The sequence below is a fragment of the Phacochoerus africanus genome, chromosome X (assembly GCF_016906955.1).
Source record: "Phacochoerus africanus isolate WHEZ1 chromosome X, ROS_Pafr_v1, whole genome shotgun sequence".
NCBI lineage: Eukaryota > Metazoa > Chordata > Mammalia > Artiodactyla > Suidae > Phacochoerus > Phacochoerus africanus.
This window is the reverse complement of record NC_062560.1, coordinates 112,326,133-112,353,779: the sequence shown is the minus strand read 5'-3', so window position 1 is coordinate 112,353,779 and position 27,647 is coordinate 112,326,133. Positions and strand designations below refer to the sequence as shown.

At 42.2% G+C, this 27,647-nt stretch overlaps 1 protein-coding gene across 1 annotated transcript in view; it reads right to left on the bottom strand.

Moving 5' to 3' along the window:
* Positions 1–25,924, bottom strand: part of STK26 (serine/threonine kinase 26) — a 60,076-nt gene extending 34,152 nt beyond the window's left edge. Inside the window, exons 1-2 of the mRNA XM_047764452.1 lie at positions 25,315–25,924; positions 25,060–25,210 (exon numbers count right to left, since the gene is read on the bottom strand). Of these exons, the coding sequence (XP_047620408.1) occupies positions 25,060–25,101 (42 nt within the window). The 5' untranslated portion in view covers positions 25,102–25,210; positions 25,315–25,924. The remainder of the gene's footprint in view (positions 1–25,059; positions 25,211–25,314) is intronic.
* Between the last annotated feature and the right edge of the window lie 1,723 nt (positions 25,925–27,647).

The window sequence follows — 27,647 nt, the reverse complement described above, 5'->3', positions numbered from 1 at the left end:
AGAGGAATGGATAGAGAAAATGTGGTACATAGATACAATGGAATACTACTCAGCCAAAGAAGGAACAAAATAATGTCATTTGCAGCATCATGGATGGGCCTAGAGATTCTCATACTAAGTGAAGTAAGTCAGAGAAAGTCAAATACCATATGATATCACTTACATGTGGAATCTAAAATATGGCACAAATGAAGCTATCTGCAAAACAGAAACAGACTCACGGACACAGAGAACAGACTTGTGGTTGCCAAGGGGGAGGAGGCAGGAGGAAGTGGGATGGATGGGGAGTTTGGGGCTGGTTGATGCAAACTACTTCATTTAGAATAGATAACCAATGAGATCCTACTATTTAGCACAGGGAACTATATCCAGTATCTTGGGACAGAACATGATAGAGGATGGTATGAAAAAATGAATGTGTACATATACATAGAGCTCCAATTCCAGCTTTACACACACACACATATATGAATGACTTTATATACATATATATGAATGACTGGGTCACTATGCTGTACAGCAGAAATTGACACAACACTTAACTATACTCTAATAAATTAACTATACTCTATAAATTAACTATACTCTAATAAAAACAAAACAAAAACCCCATTAGCCTAACAATGTACAAAAAACTAGAGATACACCCAGTTATCTACCTCTTTAAATACCTCCTAAGATAAAGAGGAAATCTTTTTCTAGATTACTTCCACCTCTATACTACTACATGTCATTTAACAACATAGAAGGCATATAAATATAAGTCATCCTCTAGTGGTTCCATAAGCCTCAAATTCAATTCATTTTATTATGATTGATTACACTAAGATTTTTTCCATTGCCGCAAAAGCTTTTTGTGTACTTCCTGACCAAGACACTGCCAGTGGAAAAAAGGGAAAGATTAAAAATCAACAGCCCTACACCCCTTAGCACTATTGAGTTCAATACCACAGGACACTATCTGTCGTTTTTTAAAGTGCTATATATGATCTAAGTACAACTGACTTCTCTCTGGATAGAACCTTAACAGTCATAGGCTTCTACAGCTGGAAGGAAATGTATAGGTCATTTAATGCAATTCCTTATCACCTCCACCAGCAACCAGAATTCATTGTATGCCCTTTTTTTTTGTCTTTTTAGGGTTGCACCTGCAGCACATGGAGGTTCCCAGGCTAGGGGTCTAATTGGAGCTGTAGCCGCCGGCCTACACCACAGCCACAGCAGCTGTGTGCTGCTGGATCACAGCAGGATCCAAGGTGCATCTGCGACCTACACCACAGTTCATGGCAATGCTGGATCCTTAACCCACTGAGCAAGGCCAGGGATGGAACCTGCATCCTCATGGATTCTAGGCAGATTAGTTTCCACCGAGCCATGACAGGAACTCCGGAATCTATGAAATTTAAGTCCATGTACGTCAAAATGATGGTAGATATAGGGAGAAGTGGAAAAGGGAAACCGAAATCCTGGAATTAAAAGAATTATAGATGAACAGGAATTTAGCAAGGAATGAATTTAGAAAGATGAAAGGAATTTAGATTGATCCAAAATCTATTTTTACAAGGATAAAACTGTAGTCTAGAGAGGTTATAAATTGTTCAGTGATGTACAGCAGTTAACTAGCGGTGAAGCTCAAACTTGAACCCAAGTCTCCCGACTCTTTTAAGTCTAAGGTTCTCTCACTACAGCTTGGATTAATTTGTAACCTAAACTCTTTTGCTATAAAACCAAAATTATTTTCGATCATGAGTAGATCACAAACTGCCCAAGGTCTAACGTAGTAACAGCCCTGCAGGTAAAGAATTTGAAAAATAAAGGCAAATTTAAAAGAATTTGAAAAACTTAAAATAGGACTTTCCTGTTCTTTGAATGATACACTTTCTTATAATTTTTTCAACCACTATGCAACTGACTGATCCCTGTCTCCATGCACGATTACTAAACAGTTCATATTACAATCTTACAGAGAAGCATCCTATACGTAATCTTGACTTTCTGACTACACTCGGCCCACTTTTTTTCCCCTGTTAATAACTAGACTGGAATGGACTAGCCTCTGAAGTGTGGGAGCTAAGTTAGTGATGGGGTTCCATACCACGAGTCCCATAGGCTCCAATGTCCAGAAGGCAAGCGCTCCGATTCCAGCTTTATCAGTGTTTTATTGTGGACTTAGTAACCATTAACACTAAGGTTTTCCGTTCTGTTCAGAAAAAAAGACCCTCAAATTTGATGAAATTATATAAGAATAAAGATGATGTTCTTGTGCTAGGTTTTATACAGGCATAAAATTGTTCAAATGACCACCTGGATACTCAGATTAATAATGAAAAGGACAAAACCAACTCACATTTTTCTAAATTTTTTTGAAGAATGTGACGTTAGAGTATTTCTCTACTTTGCCTCAGGTTCATATTACAGGTATCTGATAAACCTTTGTGGAATTCTTAAGAGGCCTCTGTGATTTATATTTCTGAAATAAAATGTTTAGCTTCACTGTATTTTGCATATGACAGAATAAGAACTAAGATAAAAATTAAGTGTGTCCATGCGTTTCAAATTAAACATGAAGAACTGGGCTTCAAGACAACTCTCTTCAGGTGGTCAGTTGTTTTGAGTTTTACTTCTATGTTTTTGAGAGCTCAATTTTATTTATTTCTTTATTTTTTGCTTTTTAGGGCCGCACCCATGACACATGGAGGTTCCCAGGCTAGGGGTCCAATCAGAGCTTAGCTGCCGGCCTACACCACAGCCACAGCAACACCAGATCCGAGCCACATCTGTGACCTACACCATAGCTCACGGCAACATGGGATCCTTAACACACTGAGCAAGGCCAGGGATCGAACCTATGTCCTCTTGGATGCTAGTCAGATTCGTTAATCGCTGGGCCACGACGGGAACTCCGAGAGCTCAAAATATTTAAGTGCATAAAGAAAATATTCTTAGGTAACCTATTTTTACGGACTACTCACATCTCAGGTCACTGTAACTTGCTTTTGCAACGCGAAGTAGAAGTCAAATTGTCCAATTTTATGTATATAAGATGACATAAATGAAATGTAGTCAGAGATGTAGTTGAAACAACCCTGGGCTCCCCTTGGTCATCAAAGGCATTTCATAAACTCACAGTTGAGTTCCTGTCTTTACTCACCCATTTAAAAGGCAGTTTTGAGATGGAGTAGGCAGCAGCAAGGCAGCCTTGGTCTTAATAGCAAAGCATTAAGTCAAAGGTCTCGCACGGTATTATTTTGTACTCTTAAGGCAACAATTTAAACTTTCAGCAATATTGTGCACAGCAACAAGAAAAATGTGTTCATAAGGCAGAAATAAAATTAAATTTGTAAGTACTTTTTCATCTTCCTTTTCTTTTATTATTCCTATTTTTAAATGTGCCTCATTAGCAAAAATACTTTGAATGCAAATATTTTAGTAAAGGATAACTTTGTTAAAATTATTATAAAAGATTTTGACATAGTTGTATGAATAACATAACCGTTTGAGGAGTTCCTCCTGATTAATAATTTTGAGTCTACTTCATCTTTAAGAACAAAAGAATAATTGATAATATTCCTTCATCTTAATTCCTCCTACTCAAGAGAGGATAAGAGAAGAGCTTCCTCTGCCTCTTAACTTGCATTCTTCTTTTTACCCAAGCTCAGATCAGAGGAAAAGAACAATGAAATAATAAGCAGGACACATTCTGGGATGTGAAGAACGCAGCTCTTTACATATGTTTCTAAGACAGTTCGGTTTACAATCGGGGAAAGAAGAATGAAACATTTCTTTGATTCTATTGTCACTTTACCACATGCCACATTTTTCCAAAGAAAACTGAAATACAGAAAGAATGAGAAGAAATTTAATTATAACTTCCCCCATCTTAGAAATCCTCAAGCAAGAAACAAAGTCATAACAGACAGTACTTTTATTAGCTCGGTTTCCCAGATAGATCTTTAAATTCCTATTATTGTAATTGAGAGCAAAAACGTCAGATTATTTTGTTCAGCCAGGTAAAATCATCTTTGGATCTAAGACCTCATAAATTAAAGGAAATAACTAATTTTGTCTTTTTGACTAACTCTCTGGGAGCTGAAGTTTCCTCAAACCTGTAATTATATCCACGGGTAAAGGGAAGGAAACATCCTGCAAACAATCACATTCTTCTTTCAATAGCCAAAAGTCAAGGCTATCATCAAAATAACTGCTGGATGCAGATTCCATTGCATCATTTAGCTCATTTCTCTCTGACCTTACAGCCATTCCAAAGTAAAAAGGAGGTCTGGTTCCTTATAAGTTTTACAGAGGTAAAGAGCAGAGCGGTCAGGCAAAATTGGCTTAATTTTGCTTATCCTGGAAATTACGAGAAATCATCGATTAAATGTCGCCTTCGCCGTCTGTATAATGAGGGAGAGAGGTGAGCTCAGTGATCTATAAATCCCTTACTGGTCTGACACTGTGAATTAGTGAAGTATTTAGAAGCCAAAGCCCTTTGTTCCCCTCCTTCTATCACTAGCGGTTGTCAATTTCGTAGCAATCATTGAGGTAAGGGATGAACTGGAATTGGCCACACGGCCATTTCTAAAGTGGTATACCATGGCTCAGATGAAACGTACATACGATCCCACTGTTCCAGTGAGAAATTCAGAATTGCTAGCAGGTCGCAATCAAGTTACAGCACTCTGATACTATAATGTAGCAGGCTCAGAAGCCTAGGATGGATGGATGAAGAGTAGCAGAGTGAACCACTCTCTAGACTGACCTCTCGCCCCTCGCACTGGCCACACCCCATTACATATGAGTGACCGCCCCAAGGAAGGCAAGGGGAGCCAGGAGTTCAGCTTGTACAGGACTTAAGGTTATATTACAGTATTCCTCTGTAATACTGTAAAGTGACTGTAAAGTAGAATCATTCAGAAAGGAAAGTAGCATGCAGGAACTAGTACAGTTGTATTTGCCCATATACAAAACCAGAACATCCAACAAAACTGAATGTCCAAAGGGGAAATTTCAGGGGTATCTAGCCATATCGCAAACCCGAGGCTTCAGTGAGTGGTCGCTTAGATGTACAAACTTAAATGCAATGCTTCATAGGAGAGCAATTCTACCTTCTTACATCTGAGCCTTTGAGCTATGCCTCCAGTTGTCTCCCTGGAAAATAGGCTACCTTTCCTCTGGAAACCCACATCTCTAATTAAAACAAACAAAAAACCCGGCCTTTCAAACTCCCAGGGGGAACCTGATCATGCAAACAGAATTGATTGTTTCACCCTCGCCCTCCCACAGCCCTTTGCTTGAGCCTCCGATATGGCACACATTTCATTATCTTTGCATTCTCTTTCATTGCCATGGCCTTTCTATTTCCTAACAAGCCCCCTCGTTAAGGATGGGGCTCTGTCTCACTAAGCACCCAGGGCACTCAGGAAACCCATCATAGTACTTTGGATACTGGGGCTCCTGAATGTCTGCTGGGTGCTTACCTGGGCGCCCTTCTAAGATGAAATCTTTGGCATGAGGTTATCCTTTCATTGGCAATTTGATTTCTGACTTTCAGTACAAGGAAGATTACAGTCAATAAACTGAAGGATGTTAAAACGGGCATGAAATTCTAAGTTAAACTCTACTCTCACTTGTGATTGACACAATAAAACTTTCCAAAGTGACAATTCTGTGTTTTTTCCTTTCTATCCGGGAGCTCTCTGGGTTGCAGAACAGCAGTTCTTGACCGAACACGGAGCTATACTCAAAGAGCTGGTAGAAACCAAACACATCGGGATACACATCAGTGGCGTATGCGAATCTGATTCTGGAAGCACATCTGTAATCCCTATTAACCAGAGCCACATGACTACTGTTACGTCCTGGAGAGTCTAGGATGCTGTCATACACTAATGGAAAGATTAGAGGCCTCAAAGAGCCACAGTCTGTGTATCTATCACTCTGCTGAACATTTCTTTTAATTTAGTTGGGCTAAACACATATAGAAATGCACAATTCAATCAAGGATCAGCTTTAACCATAAGCATGAAGGTTAAAATTAAAGGGATTATTACTGACTAGACAGGATGTTGTATAAATATGGCCTGGGATTGATAACAAGCTCTAACTACACAACATGCATTTGGAAAGAAGGACAGGGCCATACAGTGAAAGGAAGAGAAATACTCTTTTAATATACAACTGATAAAACAGGCCCTTACTTAATCAAACTCCCACAGGGTACTTTAACATGATAGACACTGAGAGCCTCATTTTACGCTATCCATACCAGACGTAAACTAAAGGATGTCATTCTAGCACTTTCGAAATAAACCCCCTTGGATAGAATCTAAGGCAGAGCCCCCTTAGAGCAAACAGCGAACTATCATGGATAATGTTACGGGGAATCTTCAACACTCTTATTAAAATTCATTGGATTAAAACAAAATTGATTTGCTCACTGTCTATCTTCCTTCTCGATGTGGAGCTCCAATTAAAATCAATAGGTTTGAAGCTTGTAAGCACAGCACTAAATTATTAACACCATGAGTTCTTTCAGAAAATGAACACTGATTGAAAAAGTGGAATTTTACATAGACTTACCTTTTCATTCTTAATGAGAAAGTGGCTGCGGTATAATTTCCCTCCAACATTTTCCTCTTTAATCAAATCTATACTTTGAACGAATTTAATCAAAGAGTATTTGCAAAGAGTTACCCAGTGGAATCTTAGGACTAAGGAAATTTATCTCTTGGGTCCTGCTGGCTTTAACATTCTTTGATCCCAAGAAAATGATACTGATGGCAGGATGGTGTCAATAGCAAACAATTTTAATCTTGGCAAACCCTAACAATGGAGCAGAGAGGAGATTATAGAATACTCTGAAAGAATGGTCTCTAATTTCTCAACAATCCATTTCCCATTTTTCTTGTCCCCATTGCAAAAAAAATATCACAGCGTGTGTTTATGTGTGTGTGTATGAGTACAGGGCTAAAAGAATAGCGTTTATTATTTGTTATGCCCTATTTGCTTCTTTAAAAGAATTAGAGCAGTACATGAATAAGTAAGAATACACTCAGAAACTGGGGATGTGTGTGTGTGTGTGTGTGTGTGTGTGTAACAGTTATATCTGAAAACCTAAGGTAAGAAGAGCTACTACCAATGAGCAAAAAATGAGCTCTGCATCAACAAACTTGTAACGTTAACAAAACAGGGGCTGGATTTCCACATCTTCATTGATGATTTTATTACCATTATTCCCTTTCCTTTGCACAGGGAGTACCCGTTCATTTGGGGGAAAAAGTCCTAAACATTGTCATGTTACCATTTTTTCCCAGAGTTTCAGCTTAAAGAACTCTTTTTTTTTTTTAAATAAATTAATCTTCTCTTAAAGTTCATCAGTATTTCCTGAACTAAAGTTTCTCGAGCCAATCTACATCTTACCCTACACCCACCCCACTGCCAACAGCACTTGTGAATATTCTCATCCCTATCCCCAAAGGTATGGATTCGCCAGTTTTTAATCCCCATTGATCTGTGCTGACATTGCTGAAATCTCTTCATGTTATCAAAGCACAATATTTGAAAATTAAATGTTCAGATCAAGAAGGAAATGCTACTGAAATTAGGAGCTATCTATTAGAATCAGTTGAATCTTTTAATTTTTAAGAACTGCCGCTATCAACATAAGGCTGTTTACACGTTCTCCATATAACTATGGCTAGGATGATATATTTTGTTAGTTGAGATATACGGTCCTGTTCATTTAGCAATCAACTTAACAAAATGAATTCTCCAATAAAGATAAGCAACAATTAGAACCAAATCTGAGTACATGCACAACATCTGATGTTTTTTTTCCCCTCCCAAAACATGCTATGTAATCTGTTTAGGAACTTTAAAGGACCAGAAGATTTTAGAACTGCAAGTGACCTTTGTAAAATACTTGGCTTTTTTGATTTTATAATGAGTGACTTCTAGCTGGGGATGGGGCGGGGAGAGCGACGACAAACAAGTAACCTCAGGATGGAGACAAATGGCAAAGTTCCTTAATTAGTTTTTGAATTGCCATAGCCAAAATAAGCTTGATGAGCAATTCGAAGTAATTAAAATGCTTTGAACAGTATGCTACCCGAAAAGATCTGTGATCTACAACTTGAGCTGACTTGTACCCTATCATTTTACAGCCCTAACCAGAGATAAAGTACCATTCACCAAACACATCTTCACTGCCCACCCCAAAGGGACCCATAAACGATTTTGAAAAACACAACCTTAGAACTCCCGTTGTCCTTACTTGTCTTGGCTAATTTCATTCCCTTCCTTTCTTTCCGTTCTTCCCACACAGTCTTAAAGCCAGCCCAGCTCCGCTACCCAGTGGTGCCTTTCCTGAACCTCTCAGCAGCCTCCCTGGACGAGCCTGTCCTAGAAATTTCTGATCAGGGTAGCAGGGAGCCACTGAAAGCTTTCAGCAGATGAGTGAAAAAATAAAGTCTAAGTTTCTGGTAGTTTCGTTACTTCTGCACATTGCCTCCAGTGTATTTAGTGACAAAGGCCAGAATGGCGTGATGAAAGAAGGAATGGTATCCGTCATTTCCCAACGCGGGGGAGGGGGGGGGGGGCAACCACTGCTAGAACCTCATGATTAACTGAACATGGAGAGAAAGGAAATCAGCAGCAAATTACAAATAATTTTGTGCTTTACCAATATATGTTTTATGGCTGATGGCACCTCCCCCACTAAATCAGGTCATTAAGTGGCATCTGGTAGAGCCTGATTATTTCATATGCTATGATCTAATAATTCTAATGCATTTTTGATTAAGTACCATTCTCCTTACTGCTGACAAGGTACCTGAGATGTTAATCGTAGGGTGCAGACACTTATTCAGTATAAGGAGGAAACAAATGTGATTATATCTGACACTTAACACTCTCTATTCACTTTCCTTCTCTAATAGATACAGCCCCTTAATTTAAAATAGTGACAAAAGCAATCAATGCCCTCCCTTAGAGTCCTATAAAATTCACTCACTTTTTTCTTGCTCTAGAAACTAGGAAAGATATTAAAATCTATTTGTATATACATAATTTATCTTTCATTATTGTCACCAATACGACTTTTCGTATCATCAGCCTTTAAAATTTTTTGTCTAGAAAACAAATGAAAATATGTCTCCCTATTTATTATCATCTGGAGTCTTTCCTTGAATTAAGCATTACAATAATGGGACCCATAAACAAGTCAGTTACCTCAACGAAGAGAAACTTTTCTATTATCTTATTGTATCTCCAATCCCGGAGAAAATACTATAAAATGCTCCCCCCCCCCTTTTTTTTTTTAAGATCGGCAATTCTCAATGAGGCTCCGTGCCCTAAGAGAGGATTTGGCAAACTTTTTCTGCCAAGGGCCATGTAGTAAATGCTTTAAGGCTTTATGGGCCAGGTACAGTTTGTGGTCTCTGTCACATTATTCTTCTTTTTAAACAACTCTTTAAAAATGTAAAAAAAAAAAAAAAAAAAGATTTCCGGCTACACACAAAGAGACTGCAGGCAGGATTTGGCCCTTGGCTATTGTCTGCCAACTGCTGCTCTAAGGCATCTACTATATGTAATAAAACTCTCTAGGGGCATCTGGGATTAGTTGTGTCCTTCTTGAGAAAAAGTAAGAAAACATTAAGTCTTTTCATTGTATCTGTTCTGTGGTTCAGATGACAACTCCAATTGAGAAAGGCTGCATTAGATGAACAAGACTTCAAAGACACTTCTGGAAGAAGGTGATCATGAGTATTTGTTAAAAATACAGGCATTCGGTAACAGTTACCAGGGAGAAGTTAAAATCCAAAATTTCAAGGAAACTTCCTTTTGTACAAAGCATAAACCAAACATTATAGCCTCACTACCTCTTAGCAGAAAATTAATTACACATAGTAGAAAAGTAATTACATATGAATTGCCTCAGCAGAAAATTAATTACATCCAATTCAAAATTTGCTTGGAATGAGTACACGGGGTGTCTGCTATACAGAAGTAATCGTGTGCGCTTTATCTTTGATAAACAATAACCTAGCTCAAACTCTCGAGCAGAATCCCCAAAGCTCACAGTTTCAGAGCTTAAGAGCCATCTATTCAGTCTCCAGACTTTCCATTTGAAGAGAAGTGTGCAGGCATTACTTCACAGCACAAAGGAACAGAACAGGCTACATTCTGCATTCTCATAGTTAGGAAGAAACAACTTAGTGTCCTACTAGGAACAAATAATGAAATTCTCGAGCTCTGGAATCCCGCGGCCCTATTAAATAAGAATGTTCTTTCACACTATACGGGTCCGCTTTTGAGTTAAAGAGGTTTTGAGAATTCGTCTAAAACTGTGCCTGATCTTTCCATCAGGACCATACTTATGCTATGACTGCACGACACATTGTCATTAAAAAATACACACAAGAGGAACCAAATTAAAATGCTTCCAGTTATTTTAGACAGACTCTCCCCCAAAACCCAAGTATGTGGATGGAACATGGGAGAAAGTTGTCTCTCTCCTGGCACATGGGGAGCGGGCGGCAATCCCTGGGCAGACTATAGGGTTGGGTTTTGTTTCCTAAGTGTGAAGACATTTATACCTTTTAAACTATTGGAAAGTTAAAAGCCAATAGAATAATGCAGTATTTAGTATCCATAAGTTTTCTTAGAAAAAAGAAATTGGACTACATACTTCGTAGAACTCTCAGCCAAGACATAAATCAAGTGGTGCTAAAAAGGCATTAAGCAAACTTCTTTTAAAGTAAATCTGAGATGCTACTCAGCCTTGAAATGCTCAAAAAAAATTGTTTTAATCATTCCCTGAGGGAGCATTTTAAGGCCAGAATCTACTGGAAAAGTTACAATAATATTAATTCCAGTCATTTGAAATAAAGATTTCTTTTCTTCAGCCTCCCCTCTCCTCCCCCCCCCCAAAATATAACAGTCCAAATTAGGCAAATATAATCCAGTAATAATCTGGCACTTTTCCTCATTAATGAAAAGTATTCATTTTGCCTACAGAGGGGGGAGAAGAAGGCCACCCCAAATGACTCCAAGTGTCTAGAAACAATTTATTGGCCCAGGACTCCGGCCACCGAAATTGCACATCTTAAACAGAAAAGCAGCTGAAATCACCATCCCTAATGATGTCAGCTCTTCACCCCCCCCCCCCCGGATCTTTCACAAGCTTTTTCCCAACCAAAAAGCCTCTTTACATTTTCTTGCCATAGAAATCAATCATGTCAATGTAACTTTTATCACAGAAGTCATAAGCAATAAGAAAGAAAGAAATTACTATTACCTCCCCAATTTCCTTTTCTGTTAGCTTTTTCTCCTCTCTGCAGAAAGTAGAGAAATTGCCCATTCTAAAAAATAGAGAGAGAATTCTCAATCTTTAAAGCAAAAGACTACTTTTTCCCCTTCCTAGGAAATACTGTCTTTCTCTTCTTCCAGAGTCCAACACCTTTTCCCTCACCTACATCTTCTGTTTGCTCATGAGGCAGCAGTAATCCTCTGGTATTATGAAATTCTACCTTCCCTAAGCAGGGTTTACACTGCAGCCTCCAAAACGATGCCTGAACCTCAGCAGATAGAAGATCCATAGCAACAGCAGTAATAGTTTTTTTCACTTGCTATTACCAGAAATCACAGTCCAAAAAGATGACGATGGAGGTGTCACCTATGCTAAAACCTCGAAATTGATTCATTATTTAACTAGTCAAATCCCACGTTTTCATTTTATGTGCCCTTTGGGAAGCCTGTGACAGAGTAAAAAAAGACCTTTCACTGACAGTCACCATTTTTCATGAAGAGATAAATAGTTTTTTAAAAAGCAGCTCTCCCATAGAAGATTTTGTTTGTCACTGAAACAGAATCCAATGCCCCATCCCCTCCGTTCCCATCACCTTAGAATCTATAAAGTACCTGTAACAATTTTAGCTTTAAAATAAGAGCTCAGACAATGATCACAAGTTCCTGTTAACTAGGAAGCATTTGTATGCTACTCACATGTCTCTGATTTTACTAACAGGTAAACGGATTTATATTTATCTAAAGCAGTTCCTTTGATGCAATGATTCTCTGTAAGACTATTCTATGGGAGAAATTAAGCAGAGAATTGGGAGTCTTGGTTAAAAATAATCCTACACAGTGTTAAATTCTAATTCACTAAACAGCTTAACACTGGTACTGAATTTCATTAAGTCATTTTTCCATGATCTGTTTCCTCTATGGAATAGACTGCTGTGAGTCCAATTTCTTTAAGAATAATGATAGTTTAAATATTAAAGACAGAAAAAAGAACTAGCCATGATAAAAATGCAACTTGTATAAAATCTTGATAACCCTGTTATGTTCTCAGACATACGTACATATATGCATACGTATCTACTGTAGAGTAAATCTTTTTAAAGGTCGTAAAGAACCATATATTTTTTTCTTTCGTCTTTTTTTTTTTTAACGGCTGCACCTGCGGCACATGGAAGTTCCCAGGCTTGGGGTCAAATCGGAGCTGCCAGTACATGCCACAGCTAGGGCAACACTGGATCTAAGCCTCATCCGCCACCCACACCGCAGCTTATGGCAACTCTGGATCCTTAACCCACTGAGAGAGGCCAGGGATCAAACCTACATCCTTAGGGACACTATGTTGGGTTCTTAACCCACTGAGCCACAGTGGGAGCTCCCTATATATTTTCTATATAATAAAGATATTTAGCAAATTCGTGGATATCATAATTGTCCTGAGTACATAATTTTTACACAAATTTTACCAATTATTTTATATGCAGACCTTTTTAAGTAACACTGCCACATCATAATTTTCTGCTTCTTGAACCTAGTGACCATCCTATCTTTTACCCATTTTATTGTGACAATACACTTTTTGACTTTTGAAAAATCGTTCTCTCTAAAATTGGCATAGTAGACTGAAAACGCTACTGGCCAACGTTGAGCCTTATTTTCCTGAATAGAGTAAAAAATGTTTTGAAACACAAAATATACTCCACACCCATTTTCCCCAACAAAGACTTCATCTACCATCCAGAATAACGAAGAGTGGGCCCCCAAAGTAATTAAGTGTCCTGCCAAAGCAACAGCTATCACATAAAAGGTGTGAGGTATAAGGTAAGCATATCGGAATTCTACACCCAAACAAACTGCACTCCCTAAAGGGGAGAAAGTCACCTAGGGACCCAAGGAACTTATTTTAATGATCCTTAAACATCACCTGAAATGTGTTTAGAGGTACACTGCGACCCATGTTTTTGAATAGCTTCACTGGTGGCAAATCTTTGATTCTGAAGGATAATTTCCATTTTGTTGGTTGTGTGTTCCTTTTAGACACTGAAAAATAACTTAGATCTAAGGCTGGTGAACGAGGTGGGTAATCAGTTTGCTCACACTGCTTGGGGTAAGCAAACTCAGTAAGTAGGCCCGTTGGCTTCTCTTCTTTCAATTCTAATCCTTTGTTTGAACTGATCTCTGAGCTTTCCTACATGGTGCCTGTTGGCAAATGGTAATATATTAATCTGACAGGTATAGGGAATATTTTAGAGAGCAGAAGCTGGAGTCACAAAGGCCATTTAGGAAGTGGTTTGATATTTCCTTAATGGTTCAGAAGTAACTTCCTCTCCCCTCCAAGAATTTCCATATGTAAACACAAGCTGGCTTTGGAATGTCATGACTTTGAATGGGTACTTTTGACATAACAGTAACTCAGAGTTATTACAACCACAGTGAGGGAAAGGGATCCTGTACCAAAAAAAAAAAAAAAAATTGATGAGATGTATCAAAATTGGAAAAAGTCTTTAAAATGTCAGTCTTTGGAGGAAAGAGTGCCACTTATTGGCATTTAGGGTACGGGAATTTTATTTCACTGTAGCCAAATTGCATTTTCAAAAGCATAACATAAATAGATTTCACGTTCTTAATAAAAGTGTTTGCATTTGAAGATAACAGCATTTACTAAGCTGTCAAGCCTACTTGGATCAAGGAACACATAAGTGATGGGTGATGGTGTGACTGTGGAAGTTATAAAACTTAACACAAAATCGAGTTCAGCCTCTTGGAAGGATGATTGAAAAGTCATGTTATTTCGATTTCTCGAAATTTCAGCTACTACCTCTCTCCCTGCAGGACCTCCCATCTCCATCTTCACTCCTGAACAAACCTCTTAATAATTGCTTCTGCTTGGCTTGGGTGGCCAGTGCTTCAAATTCAACACTTTTTAAAATGAACCCATTTTTTCCCCAACTCAGCCATATCTGTGAGTCTTTGCTCTCCCGCCGTGTTTCTCTCCTTCCCATATCCAATTAGCCACCGGGGTCTGTTAGCCTTCCTTGAGTGGTGCTCAGAGTGGTCCCCAGACCAGCAGAGCAGCTGGGAACTCATTAGAAATGCAAATTAGCAGACACTGCAGACCCACTTAAATGAGAAACTCTGGAGATGGGGCCTGGCAATCTGGGTTTTAACAAACCCTCCAGGTGGTTCGGATACAGGCTCAAGCTTGGTCATCACTTCCCTCGATCACACCCTTAACAACTAAAGCCTGGGCTGGTACAACATCCACTTATTACATCCAGCCCTCCCCTCTCCAAGCCAGAAGCCTAATGCAATCTTCCCAAAACAAACAACAGGCCATCGCTTTCATCAGTTCACTTTCTGAATTTAAACCACCACCACTACCTCCTTACTGTAGGTTGAGTTAAAAATAACGGTCTCGGTTTGGCATTCAAGGCCTTTTATGATTCGACCCTAACGGAGTTCAACATGCACCGACCTCAGACCTCTGTTACAGAAGGACCCTGGTGTGGAACCCCTTTGTGCCTTTTCTCCGGCCGGTCTCCCACTTGCCTTGAAGGGTCTGTTGAGGGCTGCCCTGCCTAGAAGCGAAGGAGTGCAGTGGCAAAAGCTTGAGGGCATTCTGTAAGGGATAATTCCTGTCCTTCGTCTGATCTTTCTTGGAATGCTACCGTTGATAGTTTCTTTCTCATCGGGGATTCATCGCTATTGCTCTGCATTGTTAGATGTCGAAAATGTGTAGCCGTCTCATCTCTCCAGTTACAGTAAAAACTTCTTGAGGTCAGGGACTCGTTTATACTTTCTGTATCTCAAAGCGAGGCAGCGAGCTGGATGTCTGACACAATGTAGGCCTTCCAAACTTTGCTGCTAATAATTTTCTAGCTCAGATCATAACTCGTTGCTTCATGAAGACTGAGCACATAAAAACATTAAACCTGGATCACTAGTGTCCAACTTGGGGAAGTCGAATATCTTCACATTAACCGACAGGCACATAGGAAGGTTCAGAGCAGAGTTCAAACAAAGGATTTGAAATAAAACGAGAGAAGCAAACGGGATCTTAATGAGTGACTTTGCTAACTGTTCTTCCCATGGGGTTGGGAGCACTTAAAAAGCATACATTTGAAATATGCTTCGTTCCCTGAGGCTGCTAGACAAGCTGACTGTAGACTCCTTAACCGCAAGAGGTCAAAGTTCTGTTTTCTAGCCCTATACTTAGTAGCGTGTGTGCCTGCTTTGCCGATTGGTCTCTTCTATGCTTCTGCTTAAAGTTAAGGCAGGCAGCAGGAAATTGAGGCCAGGGAGGCTAGAAACGTTCCCAGCTCAGCTCAAGTGGGCGACAAGAATGATGAGCACAGGCTCAGGGAAGAAATGACTTTATGGTTTCTCCTGGCTCAGCTGCCCCAAATTTTCTTGCATTAAATACCAACTTACACCCCACCTGATTATCTCCGTGGCTCATCCCTTCCCCATCACCCACTGCTGTGTTATTTATACTATACGGCAGCAAGCAGTTAAATCCTAGCTTAATATAACATACTGTAAAGTGATATGTCCCAAAGCCAATGGTTTAATGGAAAGCTGGGGGAGGGGGATGAAAAGGCCCTCACGGAGCAACTCAAAAATGCATTTTCAAAGGAAAAATCTGGATGCATCTAGATGTCCTTGAAGTATTTCCTCCACCTGCCAAAAATTCACTCCTAGGATTGTGTTACCAGGCGCTATTGAAATCTGGTAGAGTAATTCACCATGTGCTTAGAAATTCCCTCACATATCTAGTGTGGTATGGATTTCAGATCCAGTATAACTTCATTAAGTTGATACTGGGAAGCTGTTTCCAGGATTCAAAGCAACTGTTCGTCTTCAGCTAGCCACTCTGTTGTTCTGTAATAAAATCAAGTGAAACATCCAATGATGTTTTTTTCAGTCCTTTGCATTTTAAATTGATAGGGTTCTACGGACTTGTTTTGCTCACTTTTTTTAAAAAAAGCAGGTGAAAGGGGGAGAGGGAAACAAATAGCACTAAGAACACATCATCTCTGTCACAAATATCTCAAAGGTTGAAAATTTCTTTTCTGTAAACATTTTTCATGAGAAAAAAAAAAAACCCACAATGCCTTGGATTGCCTCAGCAGCGTATTTTTGAAGTTACTTGATCAAAAAGGAGGAGAGTGGACATTTAAATAAAGATAATTAGAATAATTTAGAAAATTCCTGTTTTGGCGCCGTGGGTTCAGAATCCGACGGCAGTGGCTTGGGTTACTGCAGCGGCTGGGATTCAGTCCTGGGCCTGGCGCAGTGAGTTAAGGGATCTGGCGTGGCCCTGGCTTTGGGCTATGTCACAGCTATACCTTGAATTCAGTCCCTGGCCTGGGAACGTTCATATGGCACGGGTGTGGCCATTAAAAAAAGAAAAAAGAAAAAGAAAGAAAGAAAGAAAGAAAATGTTAAGCTCTTATGCCTAAACCGTCTACACTTCATTTACTCTAGTTCCCACGAAGTATGAACTACGATTTTGTTCTTATTTTGCTAGACTATCCAAAGTTGTACCAGTGGCTAATCCGGTATTTTAGGACATGGATCATTCTAATCCATGATCGTATGACAAATGAAGGAAAAGAAAGGCCAGCAGGCTGCTGTCAGGGGTGTGCTGGAACCAGTCCAGGAAAGGCTGACAGGGAGTGCAGCTCTAGCCGCAGTAAGAGAACTGCTGGTGAGAGGCCATGGGGACAGCCGAGCAGGAACAGAAGAGAAGGATGCGATCCGCACTGCGCTAGCTTTCCTGGTTTCCGAGAATGTGCCCTTCCGGAGAGCTGCTTGAATTCTATGGGATTTGGGGGGGGGGGGGCGGGGGGGGAGAGGGACAACAAAGGAGACCGTGCGGAGAGTTGGTCAGCAATGCGCTGGGGGTTTTGTTTTGTTTGGTCTTTTTAGGGCCGAACCCGCGGCATATGGAGGGTCCCAGGCTAGGGGTCCGATCAGAGCTGTAGCCGCCGGCCTACACCACAGCCATGGCAACGCAGGATCCGAGTTGCATCTGGGACCTACAGCACAGCTCACAGCAATGTCGAATCCTTAACCCACGGAGTGAGGCCAGGGATCGAACCCGCAACCTCATGGTTCCTAGTCGGATTCGTGTCTGCTGCGCCACGACAGGAACTCCTGTTTTGTTTTTAAACACAAATTTGAAGGCATTTTTCTGTTGGATACCTGGCTATTTCATAGGACCGTTGAGAGGAATTAGTTGATATCTTTTTTTAAATGGTTGGGTTCTACAAGCATTAATTCAAAGGTGCTGTCCCTACTATATAACGCCTTAGTCTAAAAGGACAGATGACCAAATGAGAAATGTACATAGATGGGCATCAAAATTTTGGCTTATTTTAATCTTTTGAACTTGTCAAAGTGAGTTACCTCATGGCATTCCTCCAGAGACAGTTTTATATGTACCTGTGATAGAAATTCTTTGGGTCTTAATGACAAGAAATGAAAAGGAGTTTGATGTATGACACCTAATAATGGTGTTAAATTTTTTTTTTAGTCTGTTTAGGGCTGCCCTTGCAGCATATGGAGGTTCCCAGGCTAGGGGTTGAAACAGAGTGGCAGGTGCCGACCCACACCACAGCCACAGCAATGCGGGATCCGAGCCGAGTCTGCAACCCACACCACAGCTCACAGCAATGCCAATCACTTAACCCACTGAGCGAGGCCAGGCATCGAACCTGTGTCCTCATGGATGCTAGTCAGGATCGTTACCACTGAGCCACGACAGGAACTCCCTAGTGGTGTTAAATTTTGTTCTCCTGTTTTCTAGCAACAAATGAGTAAAACCACCACTCTTTCAGAAGACACAACTCAGTCAAAAACCACCATGGAGCTGTTTGAGACGCTGCTATTCTTTTTAAGGCATTATTCCCTGTAAAATGTGACTATGGACCAAAAAAAAAAAAAAAGTGACTCTGCCTTGGGAGAGATCACACACTGAGCCATTTATCAACACACCTTCATATTAATGAAATTTATCACATTTTTTTTCCTAATGTGCCAGCTGGGAGGGAGAAGTAAAGAAGTTTGTTTCTTTGTTTGTATTTTTTTTTTTTTTTGCCAGGGTGGGGGCGGTGCGGGGGCAAAGGGAAGGAACTAGAGGTTATTTCGCCCAAAGACACAAATTTGTCGGAAATCAGCCCTAGTTACTAGGAAAGCAATGAGGGTTCCTTTTTCTCTCAAAGGCTTTGTTAGACAAGAGAATGAGAGCTTCAGTGTAGACCGCTGGTTAGTTACAAGTATATTTGTGTATATACAAGGCCTATTACATCTAACGTATTAAAATCATTTTAGTAAGTGTAAAATGTCTACATTGCGCACACAGAAATTTGCCTTCATGAGCTACATGAATTCAAGCATTACACAATCTATTTACAGAAACAGAAAGGAAAAAAGGCAGTCAAGTCTGGTCTACACAGCATACATCAGGCAACACTTTTACGTATAATTCACACCTAGCAGTATAAAGAAAAGTAAAATAGGAGTTCTCTTGTGGTGCAGTGGGTTAAGGATCTGGCTTTGTTACTGCAGTGGCTGGGGTCACCACTGTGGCTGGGGTTCCATCCCTGACTCAGGAACTTCCACATGCTGCAGGCGCGGCCAAAAAAAAGACAAAGTAAAATACATGGTCCCTGCATTCAAGAAATTGACAACCTAGTTTGGGAGACAAGTATAACATATATAATTAGGGAAAATCTAAGGCAACATATATGAATCAAGGACTGGACTGTCTGCTACTAACAAGGAATGTAATAGGTGCCCGGAAATTGGAGAGATTTCTGTAGCCTGGAACAAGCAGAGAAAGTTCATGGGGAAAGTAAGACAGGAAACCTTGAAAATCAGGTAGGATTTGGTCAGTCAGTGATCACTGGATTGTAAATTGCATGACAGAATGAAAGTGACTTCTGGCTGGGAAGTAGGGATAACTGAGTTTAGATCTGTAGGCAGGAGGCAGATAACAGAAAGTCTGGAAAGCTGAGCAGAAGACTTTGGCTCTGGTGGTGGTGGTGTGTGGGTGGGTATTGGGGGGGGGAGACTGGATTGCAATAGAAAAACAGAGGTTATCAAGCAGGAGTGAGAGGAGATAATGACAGTGTTTTCATGTGATTAGCCCAGCATTGTTTGGCAGGATGAACTTCCCATATGTATCATAACACCTTTTACAGAGGAGTTCAAAATATACTCCCCAGATGATAGTTAATTCATCCTAATAACATCTCACTGAGGCAAAGGAAATGCAGCTTTTATTAGTCCCCATTTTGTAGATGATGTGCTCAAGGTCACTGAATAAATGAAAAGCAGAATGAAAAAAAAAATACACAGTATCACAATGTTCAATGGTTCCTAAGTACCAGCTGAATTATATTCTCTCATTTTCTATGACTCAAGCAAAGGATGCACATGATGCCATTTTTAGACCCTCATTAGTGTTCAGCCACATGTCCTGCCATGCCCAATTCCTGTTTACTCTCCTTTCAGCCCCTAGCCTCCAAACCTCATACCTTCCAAGTACCTCCAACTCCCCCAGCTAATAGTTGTCTTTGATTTTTCTGTTCCAGCTGGTCTGCCATGATCTTTAGTGTATTCAACATCTCCCTATCAACCACGTGCTAAGGAGGATGGTGGTTCGAGTTTATCTATCAGTGCAAGCACTGCTTTCTACCTCTTTGAACCTCAAATTGCAAAGCAGACTAGTCCCTTCAGAAGGTGGGAGGGAGGTAAGAACCCTACATACTAGATCCTGGCACCAGGGGGAATTCTTTCTCCAACTTAGGTTTCATGATGAGAGTTAAATAGTTAAAGAATCTCCCTCCCCCCCACCTCCCCACCCAGTTAACTGCTTCCGGAACCTGACACATTTTTTTCATCCTCCCATGCATTCTTTTTTTTTTTTTTTTTTTTTAGGGTTGCACCAGAGGCACACGGAAGTTCCCAGGCTAGGGGTCGAATCTAAGCTGTAGCAGACGGCCTACACCACAGCCACAACACAGGATCTGAATTGTGTCTGCAACCTACCCCAAAGCTCATGGCAACGCTGGATCCTTAACCCTCTGAGCGAGGCCAGGGATGGAACCTGCGTCCTCATGGATACCAGTCGGGTTCCTGATCCACTGAGCCACAATGGGAACTTCCTCCCATGCATCTTAAAGTCACTCTTCCTTTTCTTACAAGCCATGCTATGCTTCCACCTATGCTTCCTGTCTCATGAGGGCCCTTACTTGCACAGAGTCTCTCTGGCATTATAAATTCTCCCTCCTTGGTGGCTCCCAGTCCTTCAGTTTCAAGTAAAGAGGCCGCCATATAGTAAACACTCAGTAAATGTCTGACCAATGATTAAAGCTCTGGATCTATACCTTGAAGTATACACTGGGCACTTTTAAAAACAGCTTTACCGAGGCATACTAATATATATGTACACCACAAAAGTACATACTTAATGTATATGATTTGATGGGTTTGGGCATGTGCACACACCTTTGAAACCGTCACCACAATCCAGGTTAAGAGACACACTGTTCTACATTTTTATTTTGTCATCCTACTGTTACCTCGAACTTAAGTCTAGAATAAAAATCCTGAACATTCTACTGGATCAGGCTCTTCCCTCTGCCTTTCCAGTTTCTTTTGGATGTACCATAATTGTCCCAGCTCCCCGTATTCAACAACACAAAGGCTTTGATTCCTCCTTCTGTAACTAGCTAATTATTAAGTCTGGTAATTATATTTTCTTGCTCACAGTATTAGGCATCTGGAAGGCAATCAGCCAATGCCAGGTCCATTGCATCTGTACAGATATGACTGTCCCGTTGAAACAGCCTCGGTGCAGCCAACAGCCTCAAGTCTCTCCATCCTCCAGTTCATCCGTTCATCCAATCCTAAGATTTCCCTTCCTATATCTAATTTTGTTTTTGAGCCCTCCTTATCAGAAATGTTTACTGGCTGGTCAAAAGGCCCACCTCCATCCCTAGCATTCAAGAACCGCTGTCAACTGGACCCGATCAAGCTTTCCAATCTTACCCCCTATTTTTTTCTCTAGTGGAATTTATCACCGTCCAAGTGTTTTTATCCTATGCTCAACAATTGTGTGCACACACCCACTTGCTCAGGGTATTTCCCTGCCTGGAAATGCCCTCCCCAGTATGGATCCTAACAATCCTTTGGGGGCAGTTTCCCTTCTGTAAGCCTTCAACTCCTCCAGTCAGAAACTTCTATTATAGAGTGAACATCACCTATTTTGCATTATTGGATATTTCATGTGCCAGCTTTAACTCCCCGACAACATTTTAAGATCTTTAAAAGGCAAAGAACATGTAGTATACTTCTAGATCCTTGCCAGAACCCAATAACTAGGTTCACCAATGCAAGGCAATGTTTTCCACCTCTTAGATGAGTTTGATAAAGTAATCCTCAAACCTCATTTCCATCTGACATCTCGAATAACAACCACTTAAAAACTGTACCATCTCGATCATATTTAAAGATACACGAAGGCTGATTTTTAAATTCTTTGGCAGGAAGTTTTTTTTTTTTTTTTGAAAATTCTTTCACAGGAGGCATAACACAAAGCAGAACCTAGTAACACTTAGGACGCTAACTTTATTCTCCCACCTACACTTTATGAAAGATTTAACACCCAATTTAAAATATTTGTCTTCATAAATACTAATGCGGGTTCTAAGGGAAAATACCTTAAGTGTGATTTATAACTGAATGCCTCAAAGGAAAAAAAAATGTTTTAAATCATTAAAGAGTCAATATCTGAGTGGAAAGAAACAGGTTTATTGGTTTTTTTTTTTTTTTAAGTTGTGCTTTAAACATTTTTCAAGAGTTTAGCTGCTGGTATGGAAAATTCCTTTAGTTATATACTAAAGAAGAAGTAAGCACAAATTAAGTACCAAAAAAATTTGGTGTCAACATTTGGTGTCATATGGCAAAAATGTTCATTACCACAATATTAAGAAATAGCAACAATATGAGTTTGAATAACTAATTCACATGGAAGGGTTTGAACTGGACCGAATCCTGGGTTTTCTTTCGTCCTCCAAGTTTCTTTTCTATTTTAAACGAGTGGCAACAGAAATTTCTTTGTTTGAAAGTCAGGAATGCTGCAAGTCTTAAGTGATAGAACAGGTAGCTCGACTTCTACTTCACGACTCTCCTCAGGGGGAGAAAAACCTTGTGGATAAAGTAATTCTGTTTTTATTTCTGGAAAAGTCATTTTTTCCCATCAATCTTCATAAGTCTCTAAAATAAACTGTTAAAAAGTTATAGGCCGGTCGACCACTTCGCCCTGATCTGTGGAAATACTATACATTAATTTCAAGCACACATGGCTACATTCAGTTTTCTTACTACTGGAAAGGTCTGAAAGTTGCTCCTAACTCGCTAACAAAACTCCAGGAGAATTTTACAAGCTCATCATATATTTCTGCATCTCATCTGCAATCTTTTTCAACAAAAGAATAGTCAACGTGATCAAGGCTCAAGAGTCACACTGCATGCCATCAAATTTATTTTTAGGGTACTCCACAATTTTAACTGTGGAAAACTTTTTGGGTTGCACCCAATGCTTAAGAACCACATCTACAAAGAAAATGGAAATCAGATGTTACGAATTTACCATTTCATTAAGACAGGGAAAGTGACAAATAAATATTCCTCTCTTTTTCTGCTAATATCCAGATGCCTGCCCTCCCCAAATCAGGGTGGACACAGGAGTCACAACGTGGGGCAAGGCATCAAGTGACAGGCAGAATTCGTAATTTAAAAATATGTGATTCACACTCTAAACCACCTTAATTAAAGGTGCAAAATTCAGCTGATAGGGACCTCAAGATAATGAAACAAAGCAGGGAGCCAAAAGAAATACTGAGCAGCAAGCAGTTCCTAAACCATATAAATCAAATGAAGACAAATCAAATAAGGACCAGAAACCATAGAAATCAAATAAAGTCAAGACAAATGAAATAAAGACCAGAAACCGTTTTCTCCCCCGCACACCAGAGTTCCCCAGAATCACAAACTTGATCAAAGGGAGGCCCTCGCTCTGCTGACGCAGGCAGCGCGTGCACACAATGGCCTGAGCAGGCACCGGGACCCTCAGGGACAAACCTGACATCCGTAAAGTTCACAGAATGGAAAGGAGAGCACGGTGGGAAAACGTTCGAACTTTCTCCCACATGAGACAGAGCAAAACTGTAGTTAGTATTGCAAACTACTAATTCTCTGGGTACAATCAAAGGCAGACTGAATGAATGGGGTGAGGGGCTGGGGGTGGGGGGGGGAGAGGGAAGGAAGGGGGGGGTGGCCTGAGAAGAAGGAAGTTTGAGGCGTTTGGTAAAACTTGAATGGATTAACCTTTTCAAAGGCCCCAATAGTTCTCATTTCCCTTCTTCTTCCTCTCTCTCTCTCTTATTTATTTTTTGTTTTTATTAAATACACACCGACTTCCTGGGACTCAACCGAGACGTGCCCTATATTCAGCTAAAAGGCCTGGTGCCTAGACACACAGGAGTCCCAGGCTAGATCTATGTCCGACACAAATGGTCCTTTGGGGGGGGGGAGTATTTTAAAAAGCACTTTTGGGACCATGCATAAAATGCGACCAATTTTTTTTTTTAAAAGACACATTCCTTGCATCAATTAGTAATTTGAGGCCCCAATCCACAGCACTTTGATTTCTACTAGAACCATAAGCTATTTACCAAACATTCTTTTCTGAACTTGGAAAAAGGTTGTCCTCACATTTTTAGAAGATAATGAGGCTGTCGATGCTAGTCTCCGACCCATTCATAAACAGGTTGTTTACGAAAAAAAAGAAAATTCGATGCGTAAAAGTAAGCTTGGATTACATTTAGCAGAGAGCTTGAAATGCACCGATTTAAAAAGATAAAATAGCGTAAAAAGCGTACGGACATCGCTCACTTCTTTAATAAAGTGAAAATATAAGGGGAGGCTGGGTAGCTCTCGAGTGAAAAGTTGGGTCGCCTGCCCTGTCTAGGACAAAAAGTTTCCTTTAACCACACTGTAACAGTTGTGCTGTGGGAACCGCAGAGGGAGGGAGCGGGGGAGTCATCACCTCCGCTCTGCTAACAGAGGACCCCGCATTTCTCACGCCACACGAGGAGCTGGGCCAGGTGGGGGGAGCGAGATACAACTTAAGCAGCAGCACCAAAAGGGGAAAAGAAGTCACCTCTCTTCGCCCTACGCACACAGGAAGAGCCTAATTCAAAGCCGCCACCACCGACACCCCTGGTCTTGCTCCGCCCCAACTCGTGTGTTTGTGTGTGTGTGTGTGTGTGTGTGTGTGTGTGTGTGTGTGTGTCCGGGGGGGGGGGGCAGCACGACCTGCGTTTTATGCTCAAATTCCGAGACGCCTCCATCTCTCCCAAGTGAAGTCCTCCCACCTCCGACCCCCAAGCGCATCACGCTCAGCCAGCGCAGGTGTCCGGCTCCGGCCTATTTTTATAGCCCCCCGCTGCATCCCCACCTCGCCGCGCGCCCCGGTCCCTCCGCGCGCGCCTGCCCCGCGCAGTGCACCACCTAGCTTGCGCGCCGGGAAACACTTAGACCCTCTTTCCCCGTCACCTGGCCGGAGCGACCGGCCCGGCTTCGAGGCAGCCCTGGGCCGCCTGTCCTCGCCGGTGCCCAGCGTGGAGCGCACCCCGGGCTCCCGGGCAGTCACGTGGACGGCGGGGGAGGCCCGGGCGTCCTCACCTGCATCCCCGGCACTTGGACCGCCACCGGTGAGTGGGCCATGAAGGCGAAAGCTGCTCCGCGCGGCTTCGGCGGCGGTGGCGCCTTGGGCTCCGACTGGCTCCTCCTCCGGGGGTAGGTCGGCGGCCCTCCCAGGCTTTTCGACCCGGGCCTGGAAGGACACACACACAAGTGGGGTTACGGGGCGGGTAGCGCGCGCGGCCCGGGGCTGGGAGGTGGGCGGTCCGCGGCGCGGCTCCCCGGGACTCAGTCTACCTTTCTGGCGCCCGCCCGCCGCTGTGGCCGCCGCCTCCGCTGCCGCTCCTCTTCCTGAACGCCGGGCGCCGTGTGTGGCGGTGGCCGGGACCTGGGCTCGAGTGATGCCGCTCGTCTGCGCCTCGCCGCTTTAGGAAGAGGAGGTGGAGGCGCCCCAGCCACCCGCTCGCTCGCCGGGCCCGGGAGGCGGTTGGGGGCGGTTCCGCCGCTGGCCCTGCCCCCGCCCCGCTGCCGGGCGGTGTCAGGAGAGCTAGGGCTCCGCGCTGGGAAGGGGCTCGGCTGGGGTTGCTGGAGCCTGAGCCGAGGGAGACTCTCCCGGCCGGCGGAGAGGAGAAGCCGGGCACGGAGGGGCCTGGAACATTGGTCGGCCTGGAGAGAGAAAGGAAGAGTTCGGGTGACCCTTGGGGTACGAGGGCGTCCCGGACGCGGCCACGTTGCAGGCGGGCGTGCGAGGGCTGGGGCGCACGCCGCCTCGGAGAAGTCCTGAGTTGAAACTTGGCGAGTGTTGGAAGTCCTTCCGGACTCTCCGATCTGGTCGAGGGCGGGGGGTGCAGAGAGCCGCCGAGTCGCTGGACCCCAGCTCTCAACCCGAGGTCTGGGCTCCCCAGTTTGGGGCCGCGCCTCTGGGCGGGTCGGTAGCCACCCTCCGGCTTTCCGGGTTCCCCGCCCCCAGACAAGCTTCAGGTGACTTAGAAGTGAGGCTTCCCCTACCTCTTGGGCTCTCGGTTGGACAGGGTTGCGAGGGAGTGTGCGAGGGTGTGGGAGAGGGCGACCAGGCCTGGGCACAAGGTCAGTTCTGCACGTGTAAGAGAGAGGGAAATTGGAAAACAGGTGGTACATGGGCAGAGAAATGAAACGAGTTTGGGTCCTTAGCAGTACGTAGTATTATTGAACTCAGTGCTTTTGGCAGCCCCCTGCCTCCATCCCACTTGACGTGCCAGCCCAGCAGGGAGACAAGCTCTTTTGCGAATACCCGAACAAGAACAACAGTAACAACAATAATAATAGTAGCAATTAAGTAACCTCATTATGAAGGCACCTCTGGGAACCCACAAGGGGTTGTCATATGTAATATCTAAGTGTCAGTTTAAAATGAGGGTGAAATTTTGTGCCCAACACAGTGTTGGGGCTCTGGGAGACAATACGTATTTCTCTTGTTCCTTTTGAATCTTTCTCCAAAGATAGCGTATTATCCTTATCACTATAGTTATTGTGAGCGGGTGCCATTTTCTTTGTGCCAGGGACCGCTAAGTGCTATATAGGTGGTACTTCACTGAATCTTTACAAGGGCCCTCTGCGGTTGTATTGCTCTTCTCCCATGTTACAGAAATACAGAAAGAGGCTCCGTGAGGTTGAATTATTTGATCCAAGTATCACACAATTAAGAGGTGGTAGGTAGGGCTGGGAATTCACACCCAGGCCCTTCTGACTTTTAAGATCTGCTTTCTTAGCAACGGTCAAATATACAAAACAGTATTAACTATAGACACCATGCTACGCATTGCATTCCCACAACTTAATAATCTTCTAACTGGAAGTTTGAAACCTTTGACCACCTTCGCCTAATTCCTCCATCACCCTCTTGCAACCATCAGTCTACTTTGTGTTTCTATAAGTTTGCTTTTTTTTTTTTTTAGATTCCCCATGTAAGTGCAATCATGCAGTATTTGTCTCTCTATGTCTGCCTTAGGTCACTTAGCATAATGCCCTCAAGTTCCATTCATGTTATCACAAATGGCAGGATTTCCTTCTTTTTATGGCTGAATAATATTCCAATGCATCTGTATACGCCGCATTTTCGTTATCCATGCAGATGATTTTCTTTACTCTTAGCTCCTCAACTCCAGGCCCTCACTGCTTCTGACCTGATGATAGGCCTCAATCCAGTCTCTATTTCCCACCAGCCCAGTTCACACCTAACAATGCCAGCCTGACCAGAAACCTGAAGTGCCACCCAAACTTTAATGCCCATAGAAGTTCCCTGGGGTACTTCTGAAAGTGCTTATTTTGACTCAGCAAGTTTGCAGTGGGTCCAAGAATCTACATTGTTACCAGTTTCCCAGGTGGTGCCCATACTGCTGATTCTTAGACCACACTTTGAGTAGCAAGGGTCTGAATCAAGCTCTTGTCTTTTAAGACTCATCTCAAGTCCCATCCCCACTGACCCTTCCCCATTGCTCCAAGCCCTACTTCAGATTCCTCCTATGGCTTGTTGGTGGAAGCAGCAGTCTTATTGTAGTTCTTTCTTCTGATTTCATGCACTTCATTTGTTTAGTCAGCCTAGCAAGATTATTAGGTCCTCGAGGCCAAGATCCAGCTTCTTTTACCTAAGA